This window comes from Montipora capricornis, chromosome 12, assembly GCF_036669925.1.
Source record: "Montipora capricornis isolate CH-2021 chromosome 12, ASM3666992v2, whole genome shotgun sequence".
Lineage (NCBI taxonomy): Eukaryota > Metazoa > Cnidaria > Anthozoa > Scleractinia > Acroporidae > Montipora > Montipora capricornis.
Genome location: NC_090894.1, coordinates 26,625,008 through 26,637,795, shown reverse-complemented (window position 1 = coordinate 26,637,795; position 12,788 = coordinate 26,625,008). Strand labels below are relative to the sequence as shown.

The 12,788-nt window shown below is 39.0% G+C and overlaps 1 protein-coding gene across 4 annotated transcripts in view; it reads left to right on the top strand.

Moving 5' to 3' along the window:
• Positions 1-11,344: 11,344 nt before the first annotated feature.
• Positions 11,345-12,788, top strand: part of LOC138025980 (myosin heavy chain, clone 203-like) — a 14,479-nt gene continuing 13,035 nt past the window's right edge. The window contains exons 1-2 of one of the 4 annotated variants that reach the window (XM_068873138.1): positions 11,360-11,951; positions 12,021-12,260. In XM_068873138.1, coding sequence (XP_068729239.1) covers positions 11,645-11,951; positions 12,021-12,260 — 547 coding nt within the window. In that variant the 5' untranslated portion in view covers positions 11,360-11,644. Of the gene's footprint in view, positions 12,261-12,788 lie in introns of all 4 variants that reach the window. The other 3 variants (XM_068873140.1, XM_068873139.1, XM_068873137.1) reach the window with 3 other exon arrangements.

Here is a 12,788-nt window from a genome sequence, read left to right as displayed (position 1 = left end):
ACAAAAGGATATCACTCTTAAGATATGTCATGATACTCACCCATTGATTTTAAATCAAGAGTATTCCACACGTTTTGAGCAATAGACCTTATTCACAATGGCCGCCATGTTGGATTTGCTATTATCACGCAAATTTGCTACACACTTCTTAGTGGGCAAACAACACAAGTTCGAGAGGTTATAACGAATACCTTAGCCACACAGATGATTTGAGCAGATAACAAAGTAGAAAGTCAAAATGTCAAAGGCAATCAAAAGATAAAAAAAATTGATAAAGGTACTTAATTCTAAATACTAATAAATTTCGTTGAGCCGATTTTCCGCAATTTGCCTTTTCTTCAATGTTTGCCGCCCCCCCCTCCAGCATAACGCATGGCTAATTTGCATGGCATTATGAAAACCAACATGGCGGCTATCGTAAATAAGGCCTATTGTTGATATTGATCGTCAGATATGTGTTCGTGGTTTAAAATGCTGTAAAAATTGTCTTTTGATGGTAGCTGTTCATTGTTAAACTTTTCGAAGCTGTCCATGTAGTCGTATGGATAAATGTCTTTTTGCTTCATCAGGTTGAATTGCTCGTTTTAAAATATATCATTGGTGTATTTGAAGGCTTTATCAGGTAGGTTGCTTACTAACTTATCCAGACTTAAACTCATAAACTGGAAGCTATCAGTGAATGTTAAATGGTTGCCTAACATGAAAGCCATACATTTTTCCATATTATTAGAGATGACTTTTATCTTCATCTGTTGTTCTTCACCTTTTTCATTTTTGTATGTATACTTTTTAGCTATTTCACCAATCTGCTGCATGATAAGGTGGTTGTCATATTCTCTTAAATTATGAAAAATGACAGGAATCTTAGTTAATTTCAAATTAAAATTACAGTCTTGGGGAGCTGATCCTCTGTATTTTCCAGTTACATGACAATGATCTCTTGCTTTAATGTCTCTTTTTATGTATTTTGTATTGCATATATGACATTTGTCAGCTGTTTTAAAATCTTTGACGTCCTCTTTTGTCATTACCATGTCTTTGCTAAAATATTTTTTCTTGATCTTACTACAGTATTTGACTTCTTCTGACATCTTTTCTATAAATTTGTGTACTGCGTCTTTTCCTCTGTAGATCTGAACTGGTTTTGTGTAGTTATCGTCATAACAACAAACTACTTTATATCCGAAAATTTGGTTTTATCAACGGAGTTGATAATGTAAATTGACCACCGTACAGAGATTCTAAAAGCTGACGTTTCGACAGAGTTAATAGAGGGGACTCTCTATTATTCTCTCTCTATTAACTCTGCGTTTCGAGCGTCAACTATGGAGGCCCGTTCGTCAGAGCAGAGTTAACTCTGGTCAGAGCGAATCGAGGAATTATGGGTAGTGTGTAGTTTTTGTAGAGGAGTAGGACCTTCGATATTGGTGTAACATGGCATCGTCAAAAATAGGAATACATTACTTAAATGAAAAGCGTTCGTTAATACCGTGGGGATTAAGGGTTCCAATTTGGAAGATGAATTTTTGTGGGACGGTTCCAGATTCATTAATGTTTCCTATTTTTCACGTTGTTGCCATGTTACCACCAATAGCGTAGGTCCCGTGTATACTCCACTATAAAAACTATACACAACCCATAATTCCTCGATTCGCTCTGTCGAAGGGCTAACGCTCGAAACGTCAGCTTTTAAAATCTCTGTACGGTGGTCAATTTACATTATAAAACCAAATTTTTGTATACTACTTCCCCACCGACGCAGCACCACAGTTTCTTTAGAAATTACCCCCTTCATTACTTTATATCCGTATGAACAATCAGTATGCTTTTGGTATGAATCAATATATGATTTGCCATTATTAGGTTTACATCCTTGTACTTTCTCTGTTATTGCTTCAAAATCTGCATAAATAACACATGGCACTTGTTGTATCTTGTTGAGTTTCCTTTTCTGGGCATGCGAGCGGACAATCATTGTGCGGACATGAAAAAACAAATGTTCATCTTCGAGGATAGTATTCCGTTTCCTATACATAACAGTACTGCTAGTTGTTTATGAAAGTTGATCAACTTTAATATATTGTTGCCTTTCTAGTTATATTGTATTTATATTTATATTTATATTTATATTTATATGTGTGTGGGAATTCAGTTCCATATTTTTCACGTTACTCTGTTGATATCCTTCTGTGAAACTTAAACGGAATGTCAGACCTCATATAGAGCATGAATCCTCCACCATGTATATTTCTATCAATCGTGAGAAAGCGAAAGCCATCAATCATATATTGAACATGAATGTTAGGAAAAGTTTGGTCTAGCTTTGTTTCCGAGATTACTAAGATATCGAAGAAACCCGACCGTAACCAATGTTGTATCTCATACAATTTGTGTCCTGCAATACTGTTGGCGTTGATAGGACCAATCTTACAATTCTCATGAACTCTTTGGTGATTTTCTCAAAGATACGAGAGCGGCGGCCATTGTTCATTTGTTCATCCCAACTGACTTCTTCATGAACACACTTCCATCATTTTCAACTCCTTGCAGATCGTCACCAAAGAACGAATCACTTAGATTGGGCACTGAACAAAAAGAACACTGCCAATCCAAGTACTGCTGCTCTACTTAATATTTAAAGATATGCTTTCGCTTACCGATACACTTCGCATGAAAGCAACGATCACATTCTGAACACAAAATGGCGTCCTGGTTGCTTCGTACATTCCGATTACATTTATCACAAGGATACTTGATCCGCTGCCAAGGGAACAGGAGTCATGGATCAAATTCACCAATCAAAAAGCACAGATAAGAATTTTGTTTCTCTTGGAGCAAATCTGTGTTTTTTGATTGGTTAATTTGATTTTGACCAGTTGTATAAAGTTAAAAAAACAAAAACAGCAGTAGACTAGCAACCTTTGTGGCATGATTATGGTGCTGCAGCAAGAATCCCCCTACGAGAAGGGGTTTCTCTCCACTAACGGAAATAATAATCTCTAGTAAAGTGGGTAAGTGAGGGGAAAATACTGTGTGTGTGGATGGTGACTTGAGGGAAAATCATAGCCAAAAATTAGTCTGTAAAATGAGGAAGAGAAATTCACAAAGCAAACTCTCAACCTCACAATGGACTTAGCAAAACAGAACAAACTCTGTGTGAAAATAAGAACTTTAATTTTAGAAACAGCCAGATAGTACATGTACAACAAAACTAAATCAAGTGAGATGGATAAACAAATATTTGAACATGAAATTTATTCGTTCTTAAAAAATAAGAAATAATAAATAAGAAAAAACCCTAAATAAAACCTTCGTTCTTAAAACCACAGGAAAGGGCAGGTAAAAAAACCCAAAGAAATCCCTTGCAAAAATGAAACACAGGTGTATTAAATGAGGCAAATCTAAACAAGCCGAAGGTAAAGAAAAGCTGATTACGACACCAATAGGCTCGTAAATGGCTGCGAATCTTCAGGGGTAGAGCGCAACCGAGCAAGGAGGTTTCTAGTCCAGCGCTGGACCTCTACCCGACCCCCTTGTGCCGAGTCAAGAAGGGAAAAAGAAAAGAACAAGCGGAAAACCAGGAGAAAACAACACCAAAACTATGGACAGACTAACGCGACCAAAACTGCAAAGCCAATCAAGCAAAACTGGGACTGATAACACTAACCAAGAACACACTTACCCGGTGTATAATATGATTACTGAAACAAAATTATAGTTTAAAATAAAGAAAAATGGATACCTGGTTACTTACATGGAAGAAAAAGCTGGCACAAATTTCCCTTCTCTCCAAAAATTTGCAAGGACTCCAGCAAACGTCAGCTGTGCTTACGACAAAAGAATTCAAATATGACCCAAACTGCACACAGGGCCTGGGAATGAAAAATGCGAAGGAGTCGATCTGGGAACCAGCACGACAGGGAAAATGCGCAATGCACTAAAAGACTACTACAAAATGGGGATTATGAAGCCAAAGAAGGGGTAGATTGGCCCAGAAAAACATGGAAGCCCAAGTGAGATTGTGTTGCTATTGATACAGGGTGTACTGCAGGGGTATATTCATTCGTTCTTCTGAATGGTTCCAGGAAAAAATCCCATCAGGTGTATAAATCATTCGTTCTTTCGGATAGATCTAGGGAAAAATCCCATCAGGTGTATAAATCATTCGTTCTTTTGGATGGATCCAGGGAAAAATCCTATCAGGTGCATAAATCATTCGTTCTTTTGGGTGCTTCCAGGAAAAATCCCGTGAGGTGTCAATTGACAGAAACTGAAAATAATAATAATAATAATAATAATACAGCTGTTTCTAAGTTAGTATTAGGCTAGTGGTTAAGAAAATAAAACCAAATTGTATCTGTGTGTATTGTAATGCAAAGTGTGAACACCACTACCAAGCAAAGAGTTGACTAGGACAAAAGGTGGTATCCCTGCTGTATATACCTATTGAGATAGTTGTATAAAGTTAAAAAAAAAAAAAACAGCAGTAGACTAGCAACCTTTGTGGCATGATTATGGCGCTGAAGCAAGAATCCCCTTACAAGAAGGGGTTCCTCTCCACTAACTGAGATAATAATCTCTAGTAAAGTGGGTAAGTGTGGGGAAAATACTGTGTGTGTGGATGGTGAGTTGAGGGAAAATCATAACCAAAAATTAGTCTGTAAAATGAGGAAGAGAAATTCACAAAGCAAACTCTCAACCTCACAGTGGAGTTAACAAAACAAAACAAACTCTGTGTGAAAATAAAAACTTTAATTTCAGAAACAGCCAGATAGTACACGTATAAGAAACTAAATCAAGTAAGAGGGATAAACAAATATTTGAACATGAAAATTATTCGCTCTTAAAAAATAAGAATAATAAATAAGAAACAATCCCTACACAAACCCTTCGTTCTTAAAAACAGGAAAGGGCAGTTCCAAAACCCAAAGAAATCCCATGTAAAATGAAACACGTATCCCTATCCGTATCCATAGTAACAACCACGGCTACAGCCTGGGACTGAATACCAGGTTGTTGAATATGTTGAAACAGTTTGCCCACCCTAGCAGTCAACATCGGAGCTGTTTCTCGATAACTTTTCGGGCCAGAAAAACCATTCGTGAAACTGCCAACCGCTTATTATGGAAAGCCGATCTTTTAACATGTTTTCAACTGTGAAGTTTTTCATGTTTTAACTGTGAAGTTTGACGACTTAAATCATCTCCGTTCTTGAAATACAAAGGGAATTGTGAAGCCCGAAAATGGCCCGTAAAATTTCGGGACTTTCGAGAAACGGGCCACTGATTACATGCAGATGGGCGGGTAAACCGGGTAGGTGGGGTCGAAAAATAGCTCGCGTTTGCATGTAATCTTACTACTCCAGGGTCCCTGGGTGACCTTTCTCGAGGCTACTGCGTGGTCGCGAAGAACGTAAATCGTGAGTGAAGGACACATGCTCTTAATAAAAGAACGTCTCTGTGATGCACGAAACAAACAACTGGCAAATGTAAGAATAACACTGTTATGTGAAGTCATAAAACGACCTTCCTCCAAGAACAAGTACGCAGTCTAATATTGGTACGAGATTGTTATTATAATTATTGTGCGCTTAAACATGACCCACGACCGCGATCTTACGATTTTTCCATTTCACTGGTTCCTTATGCAAGTCGTTCTTTTCCTTTTTTACTATTCTTTCAAAGAAAATTTATACGCTTGTTAATTTCATGTTGACAGCTCGGATGGATAACCCAGGCGGTGCTGACAAAACGGATTGGAAGTTGTGTTATCTGCCAGCAATCGATTAAGGAAAAGCTGCGATGCCCTGCACAATCCAAACGGCAGGATAAAGAAGCCGGTTATAAGACACTCGGAGAACATTTAAAACAGTTTGCCGAAATAGATGAAGGTGATGGCATCCTCGCCACTTTGTACAGACATAAAGCCAGTTTTCACAAAACCTGTTACGATAGGTTCAATTCCACCCAACTAAATCGAGCTCAGAAAAGACAATCTGAAGCCCAAGAACATCTTGGAGCAGGCGGGACGTTTACCCGATCAAATGCTGCTTCTTATACGAAAGATTCCCAAGCATCTTGTTTTATATGCGAATCTGAAAAAGGGCCGTTTCACGAAGTCTCAACTATGGAATTTGGATGCTCGAGTTCGAGAATGCGCTACTTAACTTAATGATGAGAAGCTTTTAGCTAGACTTGGTGGGGGAGATCTTATCGCACTAGAGGCACGTTATCATGGAACGTGTTTAACGATGCTTTATAGAAGAGCTGAGTACGCAAGACGAGAAAACATCCCAGAGGAGGAGAAGCCTCAACGGCTAGAAGGGATTGCCATGGCAGAAGTAGTTACATTTATTGAAGAATCTCGAAAGACTGGAGCCGAACGTCCCACCTTCAGGTAGCAGACCTTGCCAAGATTTACACCTCTGCCCTGGAACAGCTCGGTATGAAGACGACTGCAAAGTTAAACACTTTTCATCTTAAAGAACGGATTGTTCACCAAGTACCTAGCCTGGAATATTTCAACAAGGGGCGTGATGTTTACTTGGTATTTCGTGAGGACGTAGGTAACGTGCTTCAAAAGAGACAAAGAAGATCTGGACGACGAAGGAATGCAGTTAGCAAAGGCAATAATTCGAAAAGACATACTAGGCAATAAATACTCGTTTAACAGATCGTTTGATGAGAACTGTCAGGTTAGGTCCGTTCCCCAGTTCTTGATTTCTTTTCTGAAAATGGTTTTACTTGGACAAAACATCAACGACCAAGCAGAGAGTGTTTCGAAGGGTCATGCAGCTCTTACGATTGCACAGTTAGTCCAATTCAACACTTATGTCCGTCGTCGTGCGAGAAGACAGCACTCGAAACCTGGAACAGTTTCCCTCTGAATACACCTATTTTCATCGCCTTGTCCAACTCCCCAACAGCACAAAAGCTGGATTACAGTGGTGTCAGCCTGGGTGCCATACATATACAACATAAAAATTACAATACATATAAATTATTCACACTAATGGCTAACATAGACATTGGTTCCAAAGTCTCTACGCGTATCTGTGAGTAATAAAGTTCCTTAGACGGTCAGTGTTCGCCCTGGCGCGGGACTGGGCAGTACTCCCAGACCGTAACCCGTAGCCATGGGGGTGATGACTGCATGCAAATCCTTGAGCGATACGTCGTTCTGTTGTATGATAGAACGAGTAGCTGCTTGACTGTTGACGAAGCCCGAAAGCAACTGTTTACTCGGAAGTCTCGTAGGTTTGATTCCATCCCACCGACACGCGATGCTTTGCTTCAGCACGTTAAGCGCACAGCCTATCAGGCTGGCCACATCTGGGAACAAGCGCTCATCGCAAGTCCTCTTGTTCCAAGTCCACGACATTGGGGCTGGATAACTGAGAGTGGAGAGTGGAGGCCACTATGGACAACACTACCGGAAATAACCAAGTCGTGCCAAGAGATAGTCATATGTGGCTGCAAAAAGGGATGCCGTGGAGGATGTGGTTGTCGCAGAGTTAGCCTGCGCTGTACAGCTTTGTGTGCATGTCAAGAGGAATGCGAAAACCAGTGAATCACCTCTACTTGCCAAAATACTTGTTCATACATTATTGTTACATGAACATAACAGGTGTCGCACCAGCATACACTTTGAACAAACATTTATACAACAAACATCTGAAAGTGTAGTAACGAGAAAGAGTAAAAAGAAACTCCACTGAAACTAAATTTCGTTTCTTTATTCGTCATAAAGAGTGTTTAGTTTTTTCATTTCCGGTCAAGAATGGGTAGGTTATACTTTCTCGTTTTATTTTTTTCTGTATCACTACTTGGAAAACAAATAATCAAATTATGTATCCTTAAGCTCGTTTCTGTTCGTCCCAGCTGTTTTTATACCATTAAGGGGATTTCAATTTGGCTTTTATTTCTTTTATTTCTTTCTTCCGTTAAAATAACGGCCATTTTGAATTTTTTTTTTTATTCCGTTTACTTATCAGTTTTTTTTCTTTCAAGAGAACGATCAACTTTAGCATTTATTGCTTTTTAGGCCGTTTTTTGTCCATTTTACTTGTTTTCGGTCTTTTTTAGAGCTCCCTAGTTAAAATGAAATTAGCTTCCGGTTCAAAGTGGCGGCCATTTTTAATTTATGCATAAACAACCCTTAAGTACAACTTGCGCCTGTGTCTCCATATCTCATTTTGATCAGCTCATTAAATACCATATTTGTGCCAATTTTGGTGCTTTTAACAGAAAGTGAGCAATTCAAGCACATATCGGCTCTACTATTTATAGCCAAAGACCGTAACAGCAGGGTGCGAGAAGACATTCCATTGATAACACTGTTACAGATCTTTATTGTCAGATTGACCTTATAACCAACTCTAGCGCAGAAAAGATTTGGACGAGTTGGACGAACCTATTAATGGCATTAAGACCAGAAAGTTGGTCTTAAAAGTTGAAAAAAAAAAGCAACTAAAAAAGAAATTAGATCATCAAAACGGAAGAAATAAATCCTGATGCTGTCTAAATGCCGTTCGTTGACTGTTATGACGAGAGTTAGAACTGTAGAATTGCACTGTCAGGACCAGAACATGTGTCGGTTAAGTCTGTAAAAGCGATCGAGAGTCCGTAATAACGGAAGGTTCTTTCAATCAAAAGTCTATAATTTTTGGTTTGGTTTATGGTAGCATAAACTGATGTTAATAAACCTGAAAATTACATATATGCGCTATGAAAACACACATATTGACGTATTAGCAATAATCGTATCTCTGTTTATTTGTCACACAACATTCAACATTTGAATAAGCATTTGTACTACGTAACGGTACAGACTAGTTCAAAGTACAAGAAAGAACAATGAACAGTAACTAGTTGTCCGATTACGATGTATCCTCCTCTGGCAAAGTCCACTCTAACTTAACAGGATTTATTCTAGTCTCCAAAAAAGTTCCATTTTTAATAGCACGTGCTCATCATGCACATGTGCTCCTCTTTATGCCGTACACTTCCTTTCCCTGTCAGTCCTCTTTGGGCTTCGGTTCGTTAACAACAGCGTTTTGTTTTTCCCTCCCACCCCACCATTTTTTTTTGTTTTGTTTTGTTTTGTTCTGACCGGAACCTTTATGTAGCTCGTTCAACTATTCACCATTCCCATTACATATTTAGCACGACCAGATACTACATCAGCAGATCATTTGAAATGGCAAAGACAATTACTGGATGTTTCCCTCAGAAAGCACAATGTTTCCCTCGGCTGCGCCTCGGGGAAACATTGAGATTCTCGGGAAACAAAATGAACTGTTTCCCTCGGGACCAGTCATTAAGTGTTTATTGGGTTCCAAACATGGAAATCTGATACAAGTCTGCAATCTATACATTATATTGACTCTCTCGTTGACACTTAGCGATAGCTACTACTATTTTACTTTTAAGAAACAGGATGCAAAATCCCCACCGACTTTGAAACCGTTTATGTGTGGAAACCACAGTGGGGAGTAACATTTATGGACCTTTTTTTTTTGCAAACGTGTACGTGCTATGCATTTTGTAGCTAATCTCTTGGCCTTTAAATAGCCTTTTTCCTCGCTCCCATTGCCACATGTTTCTTGAAGGAGTATTACCTTCATCACCATATGCCAACTTGAAAGCTACACGTGGACATACTTCCCAGTATGTCAATTCTCTGAATTCTGCATAGCTTGCCGAAAAGCAGTTTAACAACTGGTTGATTTCGCAGAAAAAAAATGGACCAAGTGATCCATGGATGTAAAGAAACGTGACCCTTTTCATGACGTCAACACCTACTGTCAAATCATAAAAAATCGCCCCTTATAAACCATGTTCCACACTCGATTGATTGTTCTAACCCAACCAAAATAACCACCGGTAATTATGCTCGTCTTCATTGCTAGAGAAACTAACTTTTATTAGAAGGGAAGCAGTTTTATAAGCTAAGACAATTTAGGCAAACAACACGGTATGTTCCACTACTTTCGTGGAATCCACCGAATATTCGTTATGTCATCAATTCCGGCCACGTACATGAATATGATCTACATTTCGAAGTAAAATCAGGCTACTTTTAAAAGAACGGACAATATACTAACACCATACGAGCGGCAAATTCTTTAAAAAGGCTACTATTAATTTCTACCTCATCACTTGTGGTAGAAATCGAGTTACTGTTTGGGCAACTGGTTACCCATTTTACGCCAAATGATCATGTGCATGGAACTTACAAATCCCCACTACGTTACGAAAGCAATTTGTTGCATGATTGACATATTCTTTGCAGATCACAAGGTTTACACTTGTTTTTCTTCGACATTTCATAGCGCAATCACAAAAGTGTTGTAATTGGAAGCAACTGGCTTTGACATTGAGATGAAGAGATGAACGATGAAAAGTAGCTTTTAATTCGTTGCAAGATGTGCTAAAATTGTGAAGACACCTTCAGAGGATCCCGGAGCTTGTTCTGTATCCGTGAGCCTCATCTAACCACCAACAACTTTTTCATAAGATCTCGAAAATATCTTCACATTAGAGGGCGGGATAGCACGCTTGCGGAAATTTCGAACTTCTCCCCGATTGTTTTTCTTTCAATTTTGTATTTAATCAGAAAATAAAGTTCCGTTACAACCGTGAAGTCACCTGTCAATTTTCGTTCCCTTAAAGAGATCCACGAAGAGTCGCTAAATGCTCTTCCAAAACAAAATAAACAAGGCAATAAAGAGCAGAAGAGGGGATTGCACTTCATACAACAGACCATAGTTAATCGAGGGACTGGTTACGAAACCTTAAAACCTTCAAAAGCGAGAAAAATGTTGTCGCAATCGATGTTGAATTGACCGTGACCCTGCGCAATCTTTTAGTTTTGGTCTCGCATGGGCTCCCAAATTAGTCGCGCATAATTTAATCGAAGGATTTGATTGGTTATCGTATCGAAAAAAGGTATGTTTTGCGCAGGGTCAAGGCCAAAAATACAGACAAAAACATCAAAAAAAGGAAGTTGTCGAGTTTCATAACCATCCCATGCATTATTTATGAATAGACTACCTTGTCGGAAATATTATATAATCTGCTATAGTCACTCACGAGGGAATTTTCTTTTTTGCAAAGCATTTGTTTGCGACGTCATCATCGTGCACTATGGGAAAATGAAGCACCATCGTGCAGTATTGAATTTACTTGCTATGTTATAAATATTTTTGCTACCTCCCTTTTATTCTATAGTCAATTTCGGTTGAATTTATTTTTAATTTATAACGAAACGATAAAAGGATTTCGTGGTTTCTTGAACCCAATGAAAGCGAAAAATTCTCGCCAGGCCTGCTCGTTTAGATTGACGCCTGGATGATCGAGTCGCCACTTTTCATCTCGGTAACCGCACTGAAAGTTATTACTGGAACAGAAGCCAATCTTACCCCGGTAACCGAGATCATATGAAGCGGGCCTCAAAAGATACGACGGTATGCATGAACAACTGGTATTGAATTTCATGAGCACATTATAATATCAGCATCTTTCCCAACGTCACTAAACTGCCGGGCCCCCCAGAGAGAGACAAGTGGCTAAAGCAGACATTCTATTGGCAATTGCAGAAAGCTACTGAGAAAGACCAGAGTTACCCTGTACATCATTTTGAGATGGAATCGTTGGCAAATGTCTACTCCAATCTTGCATTTAGTAGCGATGTAGTTTCCGTGGGAAATTTGACACACACGGCTAAAGTACGCAAAGGCACCTCTAGAGACTTTGTTCCACCAGATGACGCAAGCTTCGGTCACACCGCTGCAACTCCAAGACGAGAAAATTTTTTCGACTCTGCTGGCTGGGGTAAGGAAGGGAAAGCTATACCAAACGCAGGACACCACTCACAACTCTTTTACCTGGATGAGTATGCGTTGGTAGGTGATCAATGTGGTAATGTCGTAACTCCATCGAGAAACAGAGGTAAGACTAAGAAACCGAACTGTTCTGCCGATCAATTGAACAACACTGGTTTTTACGCCAATTTAACAGATTCACGAGAGGAAAAGCACCGGGAAAAGAAAAGCAGCAAAGAAGAAAGAAATAGTACCTCTTCCCGTTTTAATGTCTCAAAACACCAGAACGTGGGAAGACATTATTGCTGTGGTATCGTTGGTATTCGAGAAATTGCTCTTCTTCAAGTCCTGACTTTTTTCACAGCCGTTGCGGGTTTGACCTTGGTGATGATGATACTTAATGGGATGATCACGGTTTCTCCAAATGCTGTGAACGGTATGCTGAAAATTTGGTTAAATAATATGTTTGCAAAAATTAATGCAGTCATTGCTGGTTAATGCGGATCGTACTTATGATTTTCGTTCTTACATATGCTTACGATGTGACCACTTCAATGATTAATGTTGACGGACTATTTGATTAAGGTACTGTTCCAGGTTCGTCTGTACGCAGGCTGAAAAGAGAAGGGTTGTTCTTGTTATGTTTAAATTGAAAAGTATCTTCTCAAGTTTTGAGATATAGAATTTCAAGATATCTATGTGAATTAGACCTGGAAAATTTCACAAATCAATTATCAATTTCAACCGAGTTTTTTTCATCGATATGGACAGGACAGGACAGGACAGGAAAAGAGATTGCTAGATAAATGATGAATACCGGGGAGGAATTTTACCTCAATGAATACTGAGATTAAGCCTCAGTAGGTGATGCAAGACAATAGCACGTTCCTGTATTATTTCCCGCGCACTTGGAAATTTCTTTTACATCTGTAGGGAATTAGTTGCAGGAAACAAACTGTGATGG